Source organism: Ascidiella aspersa, chromosome 3, assembly GCF_963924565.1.
Source record: "Ascidiella aspersa chromosome 3, kaAscAspe10.2, whole genome shotgun sequence".
In the NCBI taxonomy this organism is placed as follows: domain Eukaryota; kingdom Metazoa; phylum Chordata; class Ascidiacea; order Phlebobranchia; family Ascidiidae; genus Ascidiella; species Ascidiella aspersa.
In genome coordinates, this window is record NC_139449.1 from 21086752 (window position 1) to 21112106 (window position 25355).

The following is a 25355-nucleotide window of genomic DNA, read 5'->3' on the forward strand; positions in this document are numbered from 1 at the left end:
GTGCTCAAAACTCCATAGCGTCACAGGACAATAATATGTTCAGATTAAGGTTTCGCCTTCGAACCCTTCGGTTGCTTTGCAAAGTTCTGAAATCAGTTGTAACATATTGTTATCGCCAAATTAAACAAATATGCTTTAAAAATTGTTGATTACATTAGACGCCCCCCACTACCCTTCGGTGACAGTTGCTTTGTCATTGCAAACGTGCTATACGATTTCATTATTTTCAAGATCTTTCTGGCATTTACATAATCAGTAAGTGGTCCAACCGCTCAAACTTCCGCAGTCCTAAACTCATTCAAATTTTTAAAACGGTACAAAAGTTTACAAACAACGCGTTACTGTTTATTACGATTGTGTTTCACATTTCCTTGTTGTCGCTTAAGGCAAGCCTGGTTGGGCTTATTCATGACCTACCCCGCTAAAAACCTTCTATCAACTTGGTTACACACAACCTTTGGCCAGTTTATTGGCACAAGAGTGAAGACAACGATTAAGAGCGAACGGCAAATACAAAGCATAACAAAAAAAGTTAACAAGAAAACATTGAAGGAAAAGTTTGAGTGGCGTGAAATTCAGTTAAGTGGTGGAGGTTAAAAAATAAAAAAGGGTGGCAAAGCAAACAAAAACTTAGTTGGACGACACTTTTAAAAAACGCATAAAAATAATTATATTCGAATAATTTAACGGAGACGATATAAACCGAACACAAATGGCATGTTAGTAATATTTTTTTTAAACTATGTATTTGATTGGTTTTCAAGAGAAACATTGTGTAAATATAGTTGTTTTTATTAGCCATGGTCGCTAGATGTCTGTTGATTATATTTACCGACTACAAGGTAGATTTTAGACTAAAATTATTCAGATGAGGTAAGATATACATCAGGACCCGCCTGATTCTTCATGGTTTTATTCCATGAAAGTTCATGGTTTGATTCCATGGAGTATAATGAAATAATCAACAGCTGGCAGTGACTGTACAATTCGTACACAAAACATATTACTCTTTATGGTAATAACGAGAGGAGTGACAATAAACAAGTTATGATGACACAGGTTGTGATGTTCTGAATAAAGTATAGAAAATGAATTAAATACTTTTAAAAACTTCAGTCGAGATAATGAACGCTTTATTTTTAACGCTTTATCATAATTTGGAACTTAATATACTAATTTCTGCATAACGATGCGAAACAACTGCACGAGATGCAACCTGATTTATTTTTATAGTACACTGAAGTAAAAATACAACTTGTAGCGAATAGAACCGTGTACAAACCTATAACGTGGAACTGGAGAGTGAAAACTCGTTTTGGCTTGCGCATCAAATCTTGTTAGTTGTCGCCTTTGATCAGAAAGGCATTCTTAAAATCGCAGGCGAATGTGGAACTCGCCAAAAATATGAATGAAATAAATGAACTAACCGCAAAACAATTAACAGGGCAAAGTAGTATCACAGTAGAAGAACAGTAGTAGGGAGTTAAGAAGAAAAAGCAACGAATGACATTTTTGTGGACATGGCAGACCATAAAAGAGATTTTTCAAACGCACACGGAATCCAGCGAATCGAATCCTTTAAGTTGGAATCGATTGTTGCCGTTCTGACTTGTATCACGGGCTTGCAATGCGCGCGCTTTGCCGTTCAGCAGCGAGGTCGTTTCGTTCGCACTCGAGTCATTTAGTTTGTTTGACGCCTCGTCGGACAAAGTAACTCGGATCGTCGGCGGTTGGCAAACGACGATGCTTGGCACCTTGTCTTTGCCCTTAACGTCTCCGCAATCTACGCAGAGCTTGTCGGACCCCTCTGTTGGCGGCTCGAAGACGAAAACGTCATCTTCGCGGGACTGCAGAGGTGCTCGTGCGGCGGATGAGCAGGAAGCCTCGGGTTCGATCGACGGCGTCACCGACAGCCGTGTGCTTCCGGTTCGCAACTTGCTTTGAGTTCGCGGCGGCGACGAGGATCGAACAGCGCAGCTGTCCGACAGCAGGCGAGTGGTCGCAAAACTCGTCCGGCCGGCGTTGAACGACGTATCTGCATTGCGACAATGTTTTTTTTAATTGTTTTATTTATATAACGATACAAAAAAAAACGAGTGCGAAAGAAAAAAAAGCGGGATAAAACACATGTCAGAAAGCGACGACTCAGCAGTAAAATACAGTTAGGGTTACGGGGTTACTTCTATACTGAGCTTGAAAATAGCCCTGTCCACTTCCAGAGAAAGTGATTAATTTTATTATTCTTAGTGGGCGACAGGATGTTCCGATATCTGGACCGATTTGACCATACTGAGGAACATATTGATATTCGGCACGAATTCGGCGTACTTACAACGGTAAACAACAAAACGCGCGCATAACATCAAACAATTCAAAAGGGTTTCAGATTAAAGCTACAGTATCAAACAATTATTGCGACAAGGGTTTTGCGACGGAGCGCTTTGGTCAACGACAATATTGCCAGCACGCGGTTAATATCTGTTTTTCATATTCGAAGTGGTTTGTGTTCTTTTATCCATAAAATTGTACTAGCCATATATTCTTTAAAAGCAAAAACGCAACAAAAATCGTAGTATAGAGATAATTATGAAGTATCTGTGGAACTGAAATAAGAAAATGTATCTCCAAACATCTATATGCATCCGACTATAGCCAAATACGCAAAGTGCTATTTAACAACAAACATCGATACTTATTTACCTGAAACCTTGCGCGAGATGTAAAATGTGCTTGTGTTTTGGGATTTGCGCCTCTTGACCTTCTTTATCTGATGCTGCTCTCTGCGGCTCAGCTCCCAGCTCGTCTTTAGTCCTCTCCAAATCTTTCCGCACTCCTCTTGCACCTGCATGAATAAAATAAATACAGCTTAGTCGATTTCCAACCAATTCAAGTAAGAGCATCAGAAATCTTTCGCAATTAAAATTTAATTTCAACTTCTGAAAAAAATGGCATTATTTTTGGTTAAAATAATAAATAGATAACATTCGACAAAATTGACATATTGTAATGTTTTTAGATGTTTCGGCAATATGTAATGCTATCATCCATTTAAAAATAAGGTGAAGATAGAATCATTACGTTTTTGCTTTTTTGGGCTTTAATATTTTTTTAAATTATGTTTTTTTTCGAGGTTTATGTATTTTGAAAAAAAGTATAACATTTTCCCCACCTCACGCGTGAAGAAGCAGTAAATTAGGGCGACGAACAATCCCTGAAATAAGAAAAAAATGAGTCAAAAAATTATGGCAAAGGAAAAAAATAATTTCTAACTGCAATATCCATGCGTTTTATACCTGTATTGAGGAGAATGAAGCCTCGTAAGCTTTCTTGGCAAAGAGGGCGTCTGGATTCTTCACATTTGCCACATCGAGGAACGCTGTGATGGTATATTGGATGCCCAGCAATGGAATAAGAGTCACCGTCGATTTGGCTAACCTAAAATTAAAGTAGGTCATAGTGCCTTCCAATGTTAGGTCAAATGGTACAAGCAGAGCACGTTTTCAGAAACATCCCGATTTTTATTGCATTAAGTATCATATGCCGACAAAAAGAATATTACAAGCCTATATTTGTTAGTCAGTCGGGATTTAATTTTTATTTTTAAGGATCAATAAATATTTTTTAAGAGATGTTGGTTGATTATGAAAGACATAGGGCAATAAAGTGGCATCGTAAACGCATGGCATATGTTTTATGTCGTCGTAAAAACATTTCTGCACAGTGACATAAGGCATAGATGAGTCTCTAGGCCATTTCTTGTAAAACATGTGGCTCCCCAAAAATTACAAAGTACTGAAAAATACTCAATAAATATGGGCGACAAATTGAAAAGCATATTTGTGCAACAATTTGTGAGGTTATATTAGCGATTTATGTAATACCCATTGCTTTGTTGCTATTAACGTTATTCAGGTGACTAATTTTTAATAAACAGTGTGCATTAATAATAATGTGGGGTTTACAACAACAAATAGTTTGTTGCTTATGATGCATCACCTGCAAACGGATAACTTTGTGTCTTCTGTACATCCATCAGAGTTGGATTAATTAAATAATTCAGATCAATTAAAATTACAAATACAATTACTCCCTTAAGTGGTTCAATTACATTACAATTACAATTACATTAAAAATTGTAATTAATTAGGCCTTCATCAATCACAATTTGCGGCATCAAAACTTCAATTTTCTCAATATCAATGCATTCAGCCAAAATTTTAGCAAATTACAATAACAATTAGAATTACAGAGAATGAAAATGCCTCAATTAAATTACAATTACAATTACATTAAAACCTGTAATTAATTACATCAAATACAATTACAATTGATCCAACTCTGATACCCATATTTGGTACCTTGTTTTAAAACACCTGGACAAAATACAGCTACAAAACAAAGTGTTTTTGGATCTTAATTCAACGATTAAAACACTCCGCTAACCTCCATCTGTAATCTTCTCTCCCGTCTACCGCGCGGTGTCGCTGATTCATCCGTAGTTTCAATCCGACCTCACGCACAACCAACACGAAAATGGCAAAGTTGATCTGGTAAAAATATTAGACAAGTTGATAATTTGCGTTAAGTAGTATTTTCAGACGAATATATAGCTTGATCGTTGCTAATAAATATTGATGATTTTTTGTGAAGAACATCATTGCTCACGCAATCTTGTTAATTTTCCTAAGATTACACCAAAATTTTAAGTAAAATCACTATAAAAGTGCCCGAACATACGGTGAGTGAAAGAAGGATTGGGATCTTGATGATCCACTTGTACGACGTTTTGCTGTCTTCGAACCAACACCTGCAAAAGTTTTCACACTTTGATGCTGGCGTGTTATAAACATAAAATTAATCATAATAGTTTAACGCAGTACGCCGCAAGCCAATTACGGAGTATAATTAACGACATCTGCTCTGTTGGAGGATATGCTTTTGTTCTACCCGAACCTTGTGACAAGAACAACTATATAACTCGAGTATTGTTGGATTAAAATTGTTGGGTTTAACTTTTCTACAAATTGTTTTACGTGAAATTTACAACGATAGAAGAATTAGCATTTTAATAAAGATTATATTTGAATAAGAATATTAGCAGAACTGACGATGCTTTTCGCGTAACTATAGTATTCTGCTTTTGTTGAATAAAGTTGTTTTGGATCTTTTTTACAACCTTTGTGTTTTTGCTTGGATCATTTTAATAACGTATGTACTCTCACTCAATGTATAGAGTTTACTAGATTGTGCATAAAGTGGACCTCTTAATAGACGCACGATTAAAGCTCAATTTCGTTTCGTATATGCCTCGCGATTTTTAGGAATTCGGCTGTTCTATTTCTGGAAAGCAAACGTCAACGCGTTTACGACCTTCGTACAAAATGCCCAAGCAATGCGCCGGCACGTTACGCACGTACACCAACTGTTTTGCTACAGGTCATTAGCTTTGCATCTACTTTTCTTATTTGTTTTATCGGATCACAAAGTGCGATTTTTGCCGTGCCGGCTTTTACGTCATACTTGCAAGGTTCGCTTAAGAAAATCTAAACGGACCTGAACTTTTAATCGTGTCCTCTCTAAACAAATACATGTAGCCAAAACAATAGAAAAGAGATACAAGGTAATTTTGGTTAAAAATGCTATCGTTTGAATTTTTTTTTGTAATTTTGCGACTTAGAAAACTTTTCCCGATTTTTTAACGAATGCTCTAATTTATTAAAGATTAATATAATATTTTTTAATAAAGACACGTAGCTTTACTGCCAAACTTTAAAAGGATCGGCGGCGAAAATTGAGTAAACAAGCATATATGCATTAGTCACAAATTATTGTCAGAAAATAATAAATTAACCTACGCTGTATTTTCTTCCGGATCTAGACTCTTTGCCAGGACAGATCCGAGAACCGAAATCCAAGGACAAACTGAAACAAAACGATTCGTCGTTGGTTAGAATTACAAGAACGGATTAAAAGCGCAAACAAATGCAGAGCATTTTGTCCCAACGCGCAGTTCATTTATTGGAATGTCTCTTTTGTTTTGTATGTCGGCTATGTCGGCCCAGAACATTTCCAGTCTCACAGGGATTTTTTAAATAATAACCGAACCATTGGTAAATGTCTGATATTCCATCGGGTACCGATCAGTGATTGTAAATACTCGTATACTACCTTGTGACAAATTTAGGTCGAAATATTTTTTAAGTCTTGATCGCATATCGTGTAGGACTTATTGACACAAAAGAAGTAAACTTGAACAACTTTATTGCAGCGCATACATTTCGTTCGAAGCGCGCCGAGCAAATGACTGCGCTATTTATAGCTAAAAGGACTTTATTTGAAGACCACACAGCCGTTATAAATTATTCAATTTCACAGGTGACAAAATTAGGGCGACCTTTGTGCGTGAAAATTGAGATTTTTTGGGTCGCTTTGCCGGTAATCTTAGTTTGCGATTCATTCAGTTACTTAAAATATTTTTTCGAAGCGATACCGGAAGCTCCAATAAAATTTGTGCATTAAATGAAAATCATATTTGGCGTGTCATTTTTTGGGTTGTCTGACTGGCACTGGCAAAACGACTAATGAGCTTCCTTGTAAAAGTGACATATAGCGAACCACGCGTTCAAAATAAACCCAGCGTCTCATATTGAATTATTTATTATGTGGGGTGAAGACCTTAATGAGTCATTAAATGGCAGTGCGTTGTTGTGTAAACTGAAATGATAATAATCAAAGCGCTAAAAATTCAGGCAGGGTAATTTTATAGACTATCGGTATTCGGGATAAAGTTGTAGTTATTGAAAGATCAGCCCTTTACCATAAAATATGGTCAATTCTATAACAATTTATTATAATATTTGTATAAAGATTACAAACCTAACAAGCCCTTAAATAATATACCCCATACCATCTAAAATGCTTCTTAGAAAAGTTTTGTCATTGGTAACTGAAAATAGTTTATTTTATTTTCGTTTTATTAGTATTGCACTTCGGATAATACTTTTAAGAAGCCTTCGTTTCATATGTGACAAAAAGACGATATGCCACACTGTCGACAGGTGGTCTAACCCTATAATTTGTTTCGCGGAGAGCTTATGTAATCATCGCGGATTAACCATGCTGTTCGACTTTTTCCGAATGATCTTTAAGAATAAGGTATTGTGAAAACCAGGATGACAGTATCGCTTACACCATCCGAGAAAGACAAAGAACTTCATGTAGGTCTTGTGCGAAAAGCGGACCGCTCGGAGCAGGATCCTCAGGTAGAGTCCTTCAACCAGTAGCCAGTAGTAATTGGCCGTCACCAGGTAATTGAGAAACACGTAATAGAGCCGGCACCACACCTGCCACAGATCAATGGGGCCCATTTAATATTCATACCTCGTTGGGCCATTCGTTTGCTGAGAACGGAAAAGTGGCCATTGTGCCAAGTTGCTAAAAATAGCTTTTTCCGATCTAAATAACCGCATGTGCGGTTTCTATGACAAGGCAAGGAGCGGGGTTTGTGAAAGTGGCAAATACCGCGCGAAAGAATGGACTGCTGACGATGTAACAAAAATGCTCTAGTCCAAAGCTACCGTTTTTCGTCATATCTCAGTCTCTATCATATCCATGCCCTCCCCATCAGCTGAACATTTTGTCTATTTTTAGTATGGCAATGCATTTTTTTCACGCTTCGCGCAAATCTTAATTATGTTTCCAATTTGTTTTAGCCCTTTTTGGTAAAATCAGATTAGCCGTCTTATCGCATCCTGGAGAAAAACAAATTTAAACTATACAAAGGAATTTTTCCCGGTTTATCCAAGTGTTTTCGTCTTACCAACATAAAAAAAACAGGTCACGTTTTGACATAACTTTGTAACGATTTCTCTGATTTTTACAAGACCCCAAAACAAAATCCCAAAACCGCCCTTGGTACATGCACGGGTTTATGGAAGTGTTCACATTAAACGCTTTTAGAAAAAACAGGCCTGATTTGTCCAGTTTATAAAACCAAGCAATTTGACTTTCCACAACTAGGTCTCCGATTCAAAACACCCCGATTACTAGTAATTAATTAAACGAATACGACGGGACGACCGCGGCAAGGCCGTAAAATATTGTGATGCGTTGTTTGGTCAGCACACAACCCGAAATAGGCTGGAACAAGCCGAACGTAGCCAACATTCGCTGATGTACAACCTAAACAATTGGGTACCCTATTCTGAGTCTTTCTATTAAAAAACAACACAAGGCCTAAAACAAAAACGCATGACATGGCTTAAAAGAAAACTGCAATAAAGTAACAACTTTACCGTTTAAAAAAAGGAAAAAAGAATTACCGGTAATGTAGCTTTGCCTTCAAATATAAATGTCGCCGGAAATGGCGAGTCGCTTGTACCAACATGCGTGTGACTGTAAGTTTGTAGAAAATTCAGACCCTAACGCAACTACCATGTGACGCTCTAACTGTGGTATTCGTGACGAAGGCCAATGTAGTACGACACTAAACCGTGCGCGCCTCGCTCGGTGAACTCGAGTTACGGACCTAAAATTCCTTCATTACACAAATGAAATTGGCAAACTACTCGCCTATCGGCCAAGGCGCAGTTTTCTTTATTAGTATTCCTAAGGTGAAGCCGGTATGGTGTATTTTTGTGTGCTGCTTGGACCCGGATCCACTTTTAAGTAAAAGTGAAAAAAATCTGGTCATAAAACATTAAACAGGCATCGTTTTACAGCATGGTTAAACCAGCTTTTGGTGGGAACGGATTTGCGCTTATACCTTATATACTATACATTACTATGTTTCGACTATGAATTGTAGTTTTTCTGGCAAACATAATAACGTGCTATATCCGTTCTCAGTTAACTGTATTGGTACAATCGATTCAAAGCGACTACTAGGGGCCCAAGTCTACGTACCTACCATGCCTTATTAAGAAGTACGGCCAGACGTTATGTAGTAACCCCGACTTTTTCTGCGAGTTGTTAGCATCAAATTTGACAGTTTGACTTCACGTGTAGTGGGTTTCTATATGCAGTCATGCAGTTATTCGAATTCTTATAGGTGCAAAAACAATTGATTTAAACAATTCTTCACATTACTGGCCAAAATGGCGTTTGTAGTCCTGATGTTTAGTCAGGGTTTTAGACTCGTCACGTACGAAGGGTTGTAAATTTGTTCTGGCGAGACAATAGCTTTCTCGTGCTGCCGCAATGGGATTAAACGGGATGGCAAACGAATTTCAACTGGGGTCCACAAAACTACCAAAGTAGAACTGAGTTGGGTATGTGTCAAAAATTGTCAACATTTTGTAACTTCAAAGCCGTTGTTACACCTTACTTAATAAAATAACACTTACATTCGTACCCCCTAGGTAATATTAACATGGTCCTGAATGTAATTAAAAAAATAAAACTTGGATTTATTTTGAAAGTGTTGCAAAAGAAACTTGATATGATATAACACATTTTCAACAGTTTGCTTATATAAAGAACAACGTGTTTATAGCAAGTATCCTTATTGGCTGTCATAACTTTTGCAATAAACTAGAAAGGCTGTATCAATAGAAACTAATGTTCGCACGAAACGTACATAGTTGGTGGGGTCAACCGACGTGACGCAAAACTCCTTTTTAAATGAAAGCAAGACCGGCAAGTCGCTCGCACTGTACGTATCCATGATCTTGGAAGAAAGCTCCATCGACTTGCGTTCCACTATTTCTTCAACAAGGTTTGGGTCTAAAAAAAGAGCTACCGTCATAGATTTTAGTTCGGTAATAAAAAAAAACAAAAAAAAAAACGAAACACCTAAATTTAAATTAGTGATTAGTGATCGCATGATCAATTAAGCATGGAAAACAAGCGGCAAGGAATATTTGGATATTTGAATAGAGTTTAACCTGAATTTGTTGGGTCCATGAACATCTTATATTTAGGTATCTTTATATTTAGTGGAAAATTACGCTTAATATGCTGCTAATTCACTATTGCATGTTTACCGTTTATTTTAATTTTGCGACGAAGTTAACAAAAATAATAGCAATGTTTAGTCAAATAAAAAATGCTGAAAAAGGATGTAAATGTTTAAAAATTGTTTTTATCAAAAAAACAAAGAAAGATTCAACAAGCTGCAGTTAGAATGTTAAAAACCACTGGCTTAAAACATAAATGTCATAAATATGATGGTTGTATAGGTCTAAAACTACTGACACAGTAGGGAAGCAAATTTTTTATAACTATTATGAAGTTTTTTTAGTCGTCGCGAAAAATATGTATCTATATATAATAAATATATATATAAAAACAGTTAAAACCTTGAAATGCCGCGTGGTGAAGTATCCAGATGAGTCCTCTGAGCATGAAAGTTGCCATCAGGTTCATATGAATGAAAATGCGTGGACAGTGAAGGCGTCTGCAAAAAAAACCAGAAAACCAATAGCACATCGAACAAGGATAACAAAGTTCTAAGAAATATATCGCTAAAAAGCTTTAACGCAAATCCTTCAAACGTATGTTTATAGATTAGGGGATTTACAGTCGTTTGGAAAGCACCTTCTATAAGATGTTTTAAATCGATGTACCAAAAGCAACCGCCAATACTTTGTAATTTAATTTTACTCTATATATGGAACACCAAAGGTCGATAAAGTACGATGGGGCGCTTAACAAGCTTTTTATACAATTTGTTGGATTTTCCCGGCACAATACTAGTAAAATTCCTGAAAAATTAACTTCTTGTAGTTTAATAAAAAAAAAATTATATTACAGAAAATGCATTTTTATAAATATATGCTGAGCCCTCGGGCTGGGCCAGGAAAAACACAAAATGTTAAAGCAAAAAAATATAGTTTCTTCCAACCTGCGAAATGCAGTATTATATTACGGACTTCAGAATACATCATTTAAAACAAATAATTTTGAAATAAAAGTTGAAACTTCGGTATAGCTTAAAATATCCACATATCGACAAACAGCCAAAAAACGACAAGTTCTTACGGCTGTAAGCTTGATTAAAATCTTCTTTTGTTGGCCTTTAAGCCGAGCAAAGGATGGTTGCTCCTCTATACTGGTACCGGTAGCTAATATTGTGACCTAATTCGATCAGGTCACAGACAAAGTTAAACCTATAACGACTATGTCATGGCACACTGGGTCAATAAAAAAGTTCAGGAACCGTTTATAGTACCTTATAATATAAAACTTTGGAAAACCTCTCTAAAGATCAAATTCGTTGCCCTGGTTGTGTCAACATTTAGTTTGGCGATCAATCATAAAATATACAAAACTGGGGTAACAAGTTTAATAATACTTCACATCAACCCAAACGCCAACTTCATCCCTAACCCACAATTAAAAAAAACAATTATGAACGCTGGGCAAAAGGTCGACCGTAATGCCATTCGAAGAGATGGCCCCTTTTCTTTTAATAAACTTTTATAAAAGGGTCTTCTAAATACAACATATAATCAAAACCCTGCAGGCGCTACTTGTTCAAAGCTTTTCATTGTCGAGTATCGAACTTCGCACTTCTGTTCACGAGTGAGCAAAGTTACCTTATTTGCCCAACTATAAGTTCGAATAGAATGACATGACCACATTACGCCATATAGGCCTAATACTATTTACCATCAGAACGACAGATGCCTACTGTTCGGATTAGAGGCTAACGATGGAAGATTTCAATCCCGCTGAAAGCCATTGTCACCCAAAATTGACGGATCGGGTGAGGCCCGATTTCCCATGTAGACACGAACTATAGTAAGAATAGAACAAAGACTCACTTGAGAAAGGCAAGTAACACCAGCGCGAATAAAAGCGAAAAGATTGACAGCGAGTGTCCGACAGTGACGACCTTCATTAGCGTCGTGTGTCGCACGAAGTCGTCCTGCAGAAAAAGCAGAGCAAATTATCGTCGGGCGAATTTCTCTTCTAGTGAGCGGGCTCAGAGGACTGTACAGTAACGCGGCTGACTCCTCCAGATCTATACACCCCGACCAAATATAATGTTCTCAGACGTGAAGCTGGTGTGTAAATACTAATATTTTCCCCTAAACATCCATTTGTAGGCCTGTGGATCACATGCATTTTTTTAACCTTGATTTGCGGTCCCTTGCAATAAAAATATCTTGAAACTAAATAAAGACCTGTATGTAAAGCAAAAAAAGCATGATGAGCCCAATTTATTGAGATGAGTTTAAAATTCACATGCTTATAAGTTTACTTACATTTTCTAAACTTAAGTATTTACATTTACCTATATAGTTCGGATTTACGAATAAACAGCTTTCATTCGTGCACATCCAAAATTACTTGATTTTGTTCGCGGAACCCGCTTTGGAACTTACGTCCAATGACTCTTGGACAGGTCCCTCGTTGACATAGTAGAGCATTTCGTCGAGCGATGTCCCGCCCTCAGTGCCGTACTCGTTGCTCGAGTTGAATCCGAGGCCAACGCCCGCAGCGTCGTCGTATTCGCCCAGCTGGTCCCGGATGCCCTGGAAGCAGTCGTGCTGGCTGAGCTTAACGTTCCAACCGTGACTGGTGGCGTTGCAGTGACGTGCCATCTGCAGCACGCCGCTATCGCTCGTCGAGTTGTGGTCGCCTGCTAATGGCATGGACGGCTTGCCAGTTTTTATTAATTGTTTGTTGGTTTACCACTTAATTGCGCAATTCTCGATTCTATAACTTGTCCAAAACTTTATTTTGTGGTGTAAGGTTAAGAATCGACGTTGGTACCACAGCCATAAAACCTTGAATTTAACGGTTTTGAAACCTACCGTTAAATTCTTCTTAAGTTACATTATCAAAACTATCATTATAAAAAAAATGTTAAGGCGACATTAAAACATGTATAGTGTTACGGCTGAACTATTTCGCCTTGCAGTTTTACCAGTATATTCATTCGAGCTTTATTTATTACTGCTTTCTTGATCGTAGCTTTGATATCGAACAAGTCAGTAGAAGGAGTCTTTGTGTCTTGTCAGCGGTTGGCAGCAAACGATTTATCATCAAACCACACACGTAGGCAAGAAATACAAATTACCCTAAGCCGGCTGCGGAAAGGGATTTTTGCTTGGCGCCCCACGAAATGTCTCTCGTTTACTCTTGTTAATGGAGGACAACAGAGCGAACGTTAATCTGGCTGCACCTTGTCCTGGCACAGGCTCGCACATAATTGCACTATTTTTACTGTTTCGCGTTTTACTCCGGCCTTTGTGCATTGCAGGGGTGCATTCGGGTCGCCCGGCTTACATTTTTGCCTGTGTTTCTACACGTAATCACCCTATACTGAACAGGGCAATTTAGCACGACCCACAAGGGCTCCATTTATTCGAGCTGTTTGCTCACGTTTCATTGGCGTTGAAGTAAAGCATTAAAGCACACACCTACACCTCAGTTGGGGTCTATTTTGGGCAACAGCCGTAATATTCGACTCAAACAATCTGATAGCACAACAGGTTTAAACACTATTGCACAAAACTTGACTTAGATTATGTAGCACTAAACTGTTTTACGATTGCGTATCATATATATTCTTGCGAAATAGATTTACGAAAACATGGTACTATTAAAAAAAACGGTTACGGGATGTATTAATTAAAATATAAGGTGGTGGTTTTATATTGCTGATGTGGCTGCTGGTGGCTTATCGTTTGTTTAATATTATGTAAAACAAAGGGAAACAACTTTATAAGCTCCAATTCATTACTGAATCACGTTAACAAAACCGTTTTCACAAACTTATACAGCTAAATACCACTGATTTCAACGCATTAACTTCTATATTTTCTTCAGTAATAACAAAAATAAGCAAGAAGTGTAGCCTATACTTACTCTGGTTTGAGCTTGTTCCAGAGCAGGGAAGCCAGACAGTAGTGTTAAAATCCGATGATGGCCAGCAGGTAGCACCGGTCCACATCCGGGAACATCCCGAAACTGAACAAAAGTATTTAAAGAATTTAAGGTCGGGTAAAAAGCGATGCTATTTTATGCGTTGTTTGTTTCTGTAGTGTGGTTCTTAAACTATTTCTGCATTACCCCGAGTTTTCAAAAATGTTGTTTTAAATGACATCCAAAACATTTTAACGGCATTATCACTTTTTGAGCAACATATGGTATACGCGAGTCGGCAGAATGCAGACTGGCGACCCCATAATGTAGCACTTCGTCCAACAATATGGTGAATAGGTCAATGTATTCCTAATAGGTTATTTTTTTTCAAAATATACATATTTTTGGTCAAAATCTTTCTTATAGGTAAACATTTATAATGTTTTGGGTTAAAAATGATCGCCCTTTAGTGATGACAAATAAAGTTTTTAAAAACTGAATCAGTAGGTCTATAGAGGCAGCTTTTAGCAATAGATGAACGACACCCAAGCATAATATTTAGGGTAAATCAAAGTTATTGGAATACTTTTACGTGTAAGCAACCCAAACGGCAAAAGGAGGCTCTATTTACGATAAGAACTGTCGAAGGGAACATAAGCGATGGTGATAGACGTTTTTGATAGGTCAGTATTAGAACAAACTGCTGATTTGACTGCAGTGTATAGTTGCTTAAAAACGCACTGAGGTGCCTCACAAAGCAAATGAAATATATCAAAGTTATTTGAAAGACAAATTTAACCTGGGATAAATAATAAATGATATCGCAAATCGGATGAGTGTAAAGTTGCAGCACAGGCGCAAATGGTGTAGCTTTCTAGGTGTTTAGTGACCTATTCTCCCTAATATTTACCAATGCATCGCATTTCAACAGGATTGAGATTGACTTATTTTCAAATACATTGGTAATTCAATATTTTTTTGACAGAGCCATAATTCTGTAAAACAATTTCATATAGCTTTATAACTAGATTTGCATATATATTTAAAGTCGAAATAAGGGAACCCATTTTTGCTATATCAAACCCTTTGATTTTTTGCTATGTTAAACCCTTTGATTGTTTTGCTGTATTAAACCCTTTGATGCCGCGCAGGTAAGAATGTTTATGTCGCAATGTGTAACTGAAATCGAATCAGAAAATAACAAAACTAATTATTCTACTTCTTAAAATAAAAAAAAATGGTATATTCCTCGTAAAACATTAGGAAGCCATAAACTACTGTTTGTAAAGCTTGCGAATAAAACAGCGATAAATTTCCCTTTAAGGTGACGTTTGTTTGTCAGTACTTGCTTTAATGAATCAATTCGTGTCGTATAACACATGGGTGTTCACGTTTTTACAATGGTCGTAGAAAAAACAAAGACAAGGGATAACGACATTCCGTGTAACGCACCAATTTATGTCCTCGTAACGACGACAAACAAAAAAGAACATTATATGGGAACATCTGTCTGCCTCGTCTATTCAATCGATGTCACTTGTTTATTAATGGCCAGTTATTTAACACCAAATGTGCATCGTATAAGTTGTTTCATCCTATCGTTCCTAGTTTAAAAACGTCAAGGAAATCGATATGCACCCCTTTGCGTGGCCACGTGCAGCCCGCAAAATCCTGTCGAGGCCTCAGAGGAAATTTAAAGCCCTGCTCTATCTTTCTATTAAATGGAGTGTGGGGACTATCGGATCAATACCTGATATCTGTTATGGAAGCACTCGTTGGATATCAAGATACTATCGGTCCCCAAACGACACCTAATAGATGCACGCATTTTTCCTTTGGCCATCAACCACGCGAAGTTGTCAACATGAAAAGTTACTTATGTCAGATTTTGGAATTGCTGCATTAGTGTTGAACTCCAACGCACAATATCGTATATCGCGATTTTTTTCCAGGCAAAATACGAAGTACTGGATCCGCACCTCGCAACGCAAAATTATTTAAATCACAAAATATTGATGTACGCCGGTAACTGGAATCCAATTAAAATGGGTATTGTTCGCTCAATCTTTGCTGTTAACTTGGCCCTGAATCGGTTTTATGTTGCTACATATAAAAGCCTGTCGCCTTGCGTCACACAAGTAGAAAGAACCCATACCACACATTTCGTTTTAGCTATAGCGTCAAAAACATGTGAATATACAACACCGAAACTTTGTGGCTCACATAGGGCGCCATAGCTGGTGGTCGAGTCCTGGCTCTTTTTGAAGAATTGGCTCGTAGGTATCACCCTATAAGTGAGTCACTTTGGCAAGTTTAAACTTTAAGGCCGAATATGACTGGAAATTGATATTCATCAATATGAATACTAAATTTGCTTGATAATAAATTGCAAAGTCAAAAAGGTCGAGTAGGTCGACATCACCTTGATTAAGACGTTTCGATACGAGCTTGTTTCATCTTCAGTGAAAATGATACAAGCTGAAGACACTGAAGATGATACAAGTTCGTATCGAAACGTCTTAATCAAGGTGATGTCGATCTACTCGACCTTTTTGACTTTGCAATTTATTATCAAGCAAAATTAGTATTCATATTGATGAATATTAATTTCCAGTCATATTCGGCCTTAAAGTTTAAAATTTATTTATTATCAAAGCTACATTACAGATCCGTGCATAGTGTACCCAAGTATATTGGAATACTAATTTTTTTTTATAAAAGTCTGATTGCTTGTTAAGTTAGGTTGCTTTGAATAAAGTGTAAAAATTTCTGATCGATATTTTGTTAACTTCCGAAGAGACAGAATTAGGAAATAACTTATAAACGGCCAATAGCGTTGCAGGTGCTGGCGGACGTGGGTGAGCAGGGGTCGTCACGTGACCGAGACTCATTAATACCAGTCGGCAATCTTTGCGCTTCATTTCGTCGCTCAAACAAGACGAATTAATTTACAATCGATTACCCAGGCCCTTTAGGATGTTTGCCTTTGCTTGTTCGCCACCGAATAAACCGCGGCGGTCGCCTTATTTATTTGCCTAAGTTGTTGCTGTCTGTTGCTGCCGCCGCATGTTATCGCAATTTCGTCTAATGGCTATAACGCGCACCTTTTGCGGACACATGTCCGTTTATTTGTCGGGTTGCTATTTTTCACCCGCTACAGTTCAATGCTACGTGTAAGATCATTAGTATTCTGAACAGTCAAGGGGTTGTGGTATTACGAAAACAAGCCTTGCAGCTTTGCTCATCAGGATTGGCATTATATAAATTCCTCACCCTTTATTATTTTTGCAAATACAAATATTAAGGTTTTCTTGGTTTGAAACCGGATACAAGGATTTTCACATTTTATTTGATGTAATAATAATTAGAACATGTAAAAGTCTTTACTTTCTTGATAGTGGTTCTCAAATTTATTCGGTCTTATGTTATGTTAGTACATGGAACAAGATGGCCTCCCAGAGATTTTAACTATAAAAAGGATTAAATAACGAGAGCAAACTAGAACAACAATTGTCGCAAACGGCAACGGGATTATGCAAAGCTGTCCTATAGCTACAGAATATATAAACTATCGAGAAATGTAAAGGTGTTTATAAAATAAAATTCCTAACTTTTACACAATTTGCTTCCACAAATATAAACCCATTATACGGATCAAAATGTTCGAATACCTGCTATAATATAGGTTAGACAGGTTTACAAAATGCGCAACACTTTTTATAGATAATTTTAGCGAAACGTTTTTTTAAAACATTCTTTTTGCCAGATATTCATAATTACAAATGGGCGAATTTTTGACTGCTCAGCTATGACGGCATCACACTGATATGACAAACCTCAGATGTTAAACATTCAACAACAAAAAATTTAAACAGTGAAAAAGCATGTTTAAAAATATCATCTTCACTAAAATTCTTTATAAAAAGTGTTGCACATTTTGTTCATTTTAGATTCATTGCCTTAATTACGGTATCATCGCATGTCCGACTGTTTGGGAATGAAACGCTTTTTTTACAAAGGGCGATATTGTTTAAATTGTAGACCTTTGTCCTACATTTTCTCTCTTTAGATTTTTTTTTGTCTCAAAAGAAAGTTTTCGAATAATTGTTAATTTATCATTTCTTTAAATTGTTTGGCTGTATTGGATTTTGCTAAAATATTTTTTTATTTCCAAAATATTTCAAAACTATTATGTGTAAATGTACAAAATCGGGATTATATGTCAGCATGTTTATCGCCCTGCTATATGGTTTAAATTTGACTTTTACAATCAGTTTTTATATAACACTAAATAGGGTAATCAGTTTGCACAACATGGTTCATATGAAAGCTGTGATTGATTTTCTCCACCTAGGACCCATGTCAATTAACCTAACGCCGTCTAACAGTTTCTTTGCCCATCCCTAAACGGGGTTTGACAAAAATTAAAAAAAAGTCGGCGATAAGCTGCAACGCGCGGAAAAGTATAGTTAATTTTGTAAACTTAATCAGTAAAATATGACGTAAAAATAGGTTTCGAACACGGAAAATGTTGTGGCAAAACTATAGCGAACTAATTCCAATTATATTCATATAAGGTATCTGGGCAAATGATGTTTATCTAACAAACTATTCGCTCATCGGCATTTTGCTGAAGCGATTACAGTAAACACTTTGAAGACGTACATAAAAACCGGAAGCGGAAACTTCAGAGCGGCAAATTAATCCGCATTTTTTGCGGGGAAATTTGCCGATCGGCAGCGATGAAGAAATAATGAAGGCGCAGTTGTCCATTTATCGCTGTTAGAGAGGCTCAGATACGAGCCGCGTTTCTCCTAGCAAGTTTATCGGTAGCTATCTGCAGAGCGCAAAATTGGGGATTATAACTTCAGGGCCAGGCGCCGCGAAGGCAAGCCGTCAGCGGATACCGGAGAAGGCCAACAGTCCGCCGCTGCAGTGCATTCCAACAAATTATAAAAAAAATTGCCCAAAAAGGACCGCGGGCTTACTTACGGTGCTGACCGGTTTGTTGTTATCAAAAACACACCTCAGAAAAACGATTTCACGTAAAAAAATACGACATGTTATGTAATTAAGACAGCCCCAGTTACAAAAGTATTTGGGGGAAAAATTACTCTGCACAAACAAATCGACTAATATTAGAGTTTTGCGTTTGGTTTTAAATATATATGGCAAATTTTTTTAAAATGTGTTCGGTGACATTATTTTTTACACCATTCCGTATCCTTAAGTTACGTCTATAAAACGGACACATTAAAATAGTCAATAAAAAGGGGTCACCCAGTTTGCACCACGAAGTCTGTGTTGTTAACAGCATGTAACAGTGCAGTCAAATTGGTCCTGACCAGGGCTTTTCCGGTTTAATCCAAATTAGCTAATGGACCCCCGAAAGATGAATAATACATAAGGTGCGCATACCTTTTCTAAGGCCCGAAGAGGGCACTTTATTTTATTCAAAAGTTTTAATCAATAAAGGCAAATTCGTTTATGGTTTCAAGCGATGGGTACTTTTGAGAATGCAATTGCAGGAATCTGATATAGCACACAAAATTCGGCGAATGCACTGATATTTATAATTTGAAAGTACCTAAGCTCGCTGTAGCTCTGGTAATTGACATAGGTATGTAAATATGTTAAAGGATTTTTATTGGTGTATTAGTTACGCAAACAAACCGAAATATAATAAAATTGTCGTTAGAGTTTCGTGTGGCCATATATTATTCACACAACTATAAATAAGGTCAAGAAGGAGATGTCCAATAAAAGAGAGAACTTCATTCATTGAATTCAGGACCATGACGGGCTATTGAACGACGTCAAGATTATTGGGACAATGCAGATGTATATCAAAACAATGATATTGGTCCCTCGTGATGGAATGCCGTTGGTTATTGTATTTTCTATATTATGGCCAACAGTATATATATCGGTTTCACGAAATCGTGTCCTCAAAAAGTGATTAACATTTACATATTGTTTTACCTAGCACATTTAAGGAAAATGTTTGGCCCGTTCCAGCAACTCAGTATAAAATGAATACTATATGTCCAAGTTGTGAACCAAGACACTAACTGACTAACTCAATAGTTGGTGTCATGTATAGCTTGTCACTGATCTAACTATATGTTTAACTTTTGGATAGGTTGTTCATTAAAACAGACCTGTAACTACGAAAGTTGCGAACAACTGTTCGAAGATAATTTTTATCTTGGTAGGCAACTGGAAGATTTTAGCAAAGCCTTCAAATCATGTACAAAATAAATTATGTTATCTTTTGAGGTTTGTTGGGTCAGACTTTCCCAATGGGGAATTGTTTTACCAACCCGTACAAGCGCAATTATTATATGCCCTTTGTTAATTGCTGGCCAGAAAAGCAATTAACATCAAGCTTTCAAAACTTATAAAAGACTACAGTCTTATTTTTGTTTGAACTAATAAGTCCACTAATATGCTCAAGTCTCACCGCTCGAGTAAGCGCTAGTTGTGGCCATGACGCCATTCTCTTCTTTCAGGCATCCAATTGATTCATCAAGAACTCCACAAAGATACTTGTTGAACTTCACGGAGTCATACTGCGAAGAAAAAAGAGCTGGAATAATTCCATAAACACAGTCAATTGGACATAATCCCAGCGGAAAATACTCCGAAAACAATGGTTCGAAACTTGCATATTTCATGTCTTTTTTAGTTAAAAATTTAGTGACTTGGTTTAACTAAGCAATTAAAAAAAACAATCTATATTCAAATGCAAAAACTTTTCTTCTGCAAAGGCTATTTAACAATAACAGTTTAGTTTACAACCAGGTTACAACAAAAAATAACAGTGCTGGTGGGAACAATATGTTGATCGAGTGTTGTAACCCGACACTATAGCTGCTGACGAATTTTCTATGCCCGTGGTGACAAACCCGTTCAACTTACAGTTTTAGACAACAAAGCTATGACAAGCCCATCCCAATAGCCAATGAAAAAGTACAGAAACGAAATTTAGGGGCGGCATTGGCGTTGCACGACCATCATAGGTCGAAATCTTATATCTTTGTAAAAATAGTGAGTTTTCTTGAAATCTAAACACGCTTGTGACGCTTTATCAAAAACAAGAACAGTATATTTATTTCCCAAGCCGTCCTGCGAATACAATACTGGCCTGTACTGTGGGTATAAATGTTTGATATAACCTTATCTACTATTATTCCACAATATTTTATACAAATTAAAAGTAAAACGGTAGAAAAGGTTCGTTAAAATCCGTCATAATCATTAATAAAATAACTTGCGTATATTAGAATTACAAGTATAAGTAAATAACCTAAAATAATTAGACAACCAAATAACCTACATTATATTTACATGAGTAAATTGTTCGAAAACTTTTATAATATTGCCTTTTCGCTGGGTGCAATCAAACTAATGCCGAAAGACTCCTAACAACTTACGTTTGTCTTTATTTGCATCAAGAGCTCCAACATGGTGATTTTCGTTGGCAACTCTGAAATAAAATATCAACCATGAGATCAGTTATGCACAATTCAGATAAACCACAAACGTAAGTTATCTGCCACAAAAAATTAATCATGAATACCAGCGTGTTATGCTTTTTAGATTTTTGCGTGTATGTTCAGAAAAATATTTTCCAATTGACAATGTGTGATTGAAACTTCCCAAAAAGCATGCTGCTGCAACGAAAACAAAATACAGCCGCATTGCGTAAAGCGCAAAGTGTATCGTCGAACTATATAGTAGGATAAAAGTCACATAAAGATTTAGGTGGAAACGCGATGCTGCAAAGTATTAAAGTATTCTACTGAATCGAAAGCACGAAGGAAATTTGTATTGAATTCTTGTCAAAGTAGTCGATTTTATCTAACGGGAGATATTAGTCACTGTAGGCAAGTAAAGATTTTTTTTTCGAAACCGTGAAATCGCAAACACGCGCAAAATCATTTTTAAATGCAAGTCGCAAGTTGAAGTCAAAACTTACTTGCTCAGGAAAGGTCGTGTTAGATAACGCTCAAGTGCGATGGGTAGAATGATAAGCCGTGACACAGGACCGCCAAATGACAACGTATTACATGTTTTAGCGCAAGCGAACGTCAAATCATAATGCCACAATAATGCTATCTGACTCAATAGATTATGAAAAAATTCTATTGGCAACGGTAATTCATAGTCAGACGGGCAATAGCGCCCAGCGCCAAATCGATTGTTTAGAATTTTTTAATTTATTATCCTTTGGTCCGTAAATTGACATGTTGACACCTTAGGGCGAGCTTCTTTGCGATCGATAGAATTATCCATGTTAACGTCAATAGATACAACCTGACAGACTAATTTAATTTATGAACATCTTTACGTTGGGTCGCCAGGTGATAGCAGTAAAATGATTTTATCGCAAGCAAGGAAGAGTGTCCGATTCTAAGTAAATAATAGCAACATGCTGTGTATATTAGTTTAAAGATGAATATCTTTTTCGCCTATGTTGGTTCATTGGTCCGTTTGGAATTAAATTATTAAAGCTTGCCAAAAAAAAAAAACAACGATTGGCATATTTTCTGCATGTATTTTAGCCACTTTTGTATAAGATGTAATCGCGCGCATGCTAATGAGAAGCATCTATATGCACTTCAAAAAAAAAACGTAATATTTCTCATTGTTATCGATGCAACATTAATAGTAATTTTGTGTATCATGTTACTGTGGCGTTCTACCAGATGACCGATAGACGCGTTTCAACCGTGAATTACATCAAATTATTCACCCTCAAATTGGCATCCTTTTATTCGAAATGTCGTTGTTCAGCGTATCCCAACCACGTGCAGTAACTTTAATGCAGTTCAGATAGTTTGGAAGGAGAGCGTTTTACAATCAAAATGCTAGCAAACTGCAAACGAGCAATGCAGTGTATCATCGTGTCCGTATACAAACAGCTGTCAAAACTCAATCGCCGAAACAAATCAATTACTTAGGCCTAAGGTGTTAATGGCAAATCCACTCGAGAAAATTCTGTGTAATGAACAACGATAAAGGTGTGCTAAATCTGATGGTATGTCATGCGACGTTGGCAGGAAAATCAAAGTTTCGAATCTAAAGCTTCTGCGAACATAAAGCAAACAACGTTTTTATAAATTAAACTGCAAATACTTAAAATACGTCAGAATTGTCAAAATGTGCTTTTATCCTGCTCTACAGCTTGTGGGCCTTTGCTAATACTGCCTTTACTTTCAAGTCTGAAAAATAACGTGATTGCTTTAGTGTCGTCAGAGGTTTTCATTTACGTACCCTGGTTCTGGAATTTGTCTGTTAGTTTTACCAAGTGGTGCGGAGTCAATGCAAATATACATAAAAACGCGTTAACGTGTTGCACCAAAAATATTTTGATTACAAATATTACATTGAAACATGTCAACATACATACATACTAGTATGCATTACGTCAACGAAGGCCGGAATGCTTGCTCACAACTATCCAATACCTTAACATTTATTTGCTTGACCATGTGCTTATGAAAGCGTTAATTGGAAAACCAAACTTCGATTGACTTTACTAAACGATCTGAAGCATAAAAGATAAGTTAATTAAGTTACAGGGTTCACAAACCCAAGCTAGGAAACAGCGACGTAAATTTGCGTACATTTGTTGCCCGCTCGGTGAAAGGTGTAAACTATCTAGCGAACTTATTTATTTATTCAAGTCTGAAATGTCGCAGGAGAAAGCTTTGCCACCGCCGGGACTTGCACTAACAATGCAGCTAATTTATTTTCGACGGCGCTTGAACATCAATTGTGACGTTTCACTTTCCTGTCGATGTCAATCAGCGACCTTCAGTTACATTTTAGGGTCGGCGTTGTAGTTAGCCTGCGCATATTGATTGACCTTTTTCACTGCGCTGAACGACAAAATCCTACTAATCATCTCATGCCATTGTCCGGCAAACGCGCCAAGCTGTAGCAAGTAATTGTCGTGGCATCTTTTCACGCCCCCAGAAGACACAGCGTTGAACAAATACATACCAGACGCAGAAAACCGAACTCAGTGGACGACTCGCCTCGAAAAATACTCCAAAACAAACCTTGGGGCCGCGCGTCAATTGACGACGCGTCGCGGCGAGACAAGGTATTTTGTTTCCAATTCGCCTTTTTCTAACCCCGCTTGGCCTTGGCGAAGGAACAGTAGAATTTACGAAGTCAATAAATTGTTTTGGTTTAGGGAGGGGCGTGTACGCCGTTTACTGTACCCATAAAAGCTTACACGACCTTCATTTTTTGCATGTGGAAAAACACTCTAACGATGGCATAGACTGCTGGCTTTTAACAGATGTTGTAGGATGTTATAAAGGCGAACGCCAAAGTCGGACTTTTCATATTTTTGCTCAAATCATTGGACTTAAAAACAATATAGTCCGCAAAATTTTATGTTATTTTTTAGCGTTTGAATTTGGACGATCATAGCCTCACTGGTATATTAAACGGTGAGCATATAGATTTATTTAAATGGACAATATTAGTGCCTATTTAAGTTAAGAGTTTATAAATTGATATTTATCGATATATGAAGCACAAAAAAAGAATGCAAGACCATTGTATTAGACAAGGAAGCAACGCTGTTTCAAAACGATGCCGACCGATAAATAATGAGACAATTTTGCACATGACAAAGCAGCAGACACAAACCGCACCATCAACGTATATACTGGCCTCATACTCACACATCATCACTTCAAGCGAAACCTGGCCCATAAATAGACTCCCCCTCTTTCAGCAAACTTTCACACCTAATCTTACCCGCCAGTTTTTTTACGATTTTGTTTCTTGCGTTATTGTGCCTGTTTTTTGTGTGTGACTTTTCAAACAAAAGCTAATAACAGCACCTTATCAACATGCAACTTGTTAGGGTGGTAATACGGTCCAGCTCCTACCTAAACGAATTTATCTGAAAGAATTATACAAATGCCAGATGCTGATTAAATCTACCATTCAAAATGGATGGTTTATGGGATAAATGATATTCCCACTAAACAAGATTTGCAAAAAGGGATGTTAAAAACCGTTTGTGTTGGCTATAGATTCAAAATGAAATAATACACTTGGCTTAGGTAAAATTACCGGCTTACGTCTTTTACGTTCTTTATGGCGGCAGATAAGCCAAAAATAGCGCCATCTAATAGGGTCAGCCGCCCTCGTCGCCAAAACCTGGGTAAGTGGGGTGTAATTTTATCGTGGAAGCGAATAGCATCAAACCTGGTTGGAAGACTGAGGGCAAATGCCCATAGCTATTAGACAAGCCTCTGGAATCCGGCCGCACTATGATATAGTCGCACGATATTGCCGCGCAGAATCGCAAACAGATAACCTTGGTATCACGCGGAATGCGGTAACTGCCTTGTAGACTATTCCATGCAAGGACCACCCTCGCGCAATTTTACCGGTAACCGGAGTGGCATTGTAAATTAGAGGTTTGGAAAGTGATTCGTAAATACATACGGTAGACAAGAGTGCAGAGGCGGACCCAGGGTTTATTTTTAGGAAGGGGAATATTTCAG

The 25355-nt window shown here is 37.3% G+C and overlaps 1 protein-coding gene across 1 annotated transcript; it reads right to left on the reverse strand.

Moving 5' to 3' along the window:
* Nucleotides 1-511: 511 nt before the first annotated feature.
* Nucleotides 512-22902, reverse strand: LOC146160754 (secretin receptor-like). Its single transcript, XM_083384715.1, has 16 exons — nucleotides 22574-22902; nucleotides 21252-21304; nucleotides 20279-20387; nucleotides 13819-13920; nucleotides 12330-12586; nucleotides 11766-11869; nucleotides 10299-10396; nucleotides 9578-9723; nucleotides 7190-7343; nucleotides 5856-5922; nucleotides 4738-4807; nucleotides 4444-4547; nucleotides 3294-3435; nucleotides 3170-3211; nucleotides 2701-2842; nucleotides 512-2035 (listed from the first exon to the last, which is right to left on the reverse strand). Exons 2-16 carry the CDS (start codon nucleotides 21282-21284, stop codon nucleotides 1545-1547), a joined length of 2061 nt encoding a protein of 686 aa, XP_083240841.1. The 5' UTR covers nucleotides 21285-21304; nucleotides 22574-22902; the 3' UTR covers nucleotides 512-1544.
* Nucleotides 22903-25355: the final 2453 nt, after the last annotated feature.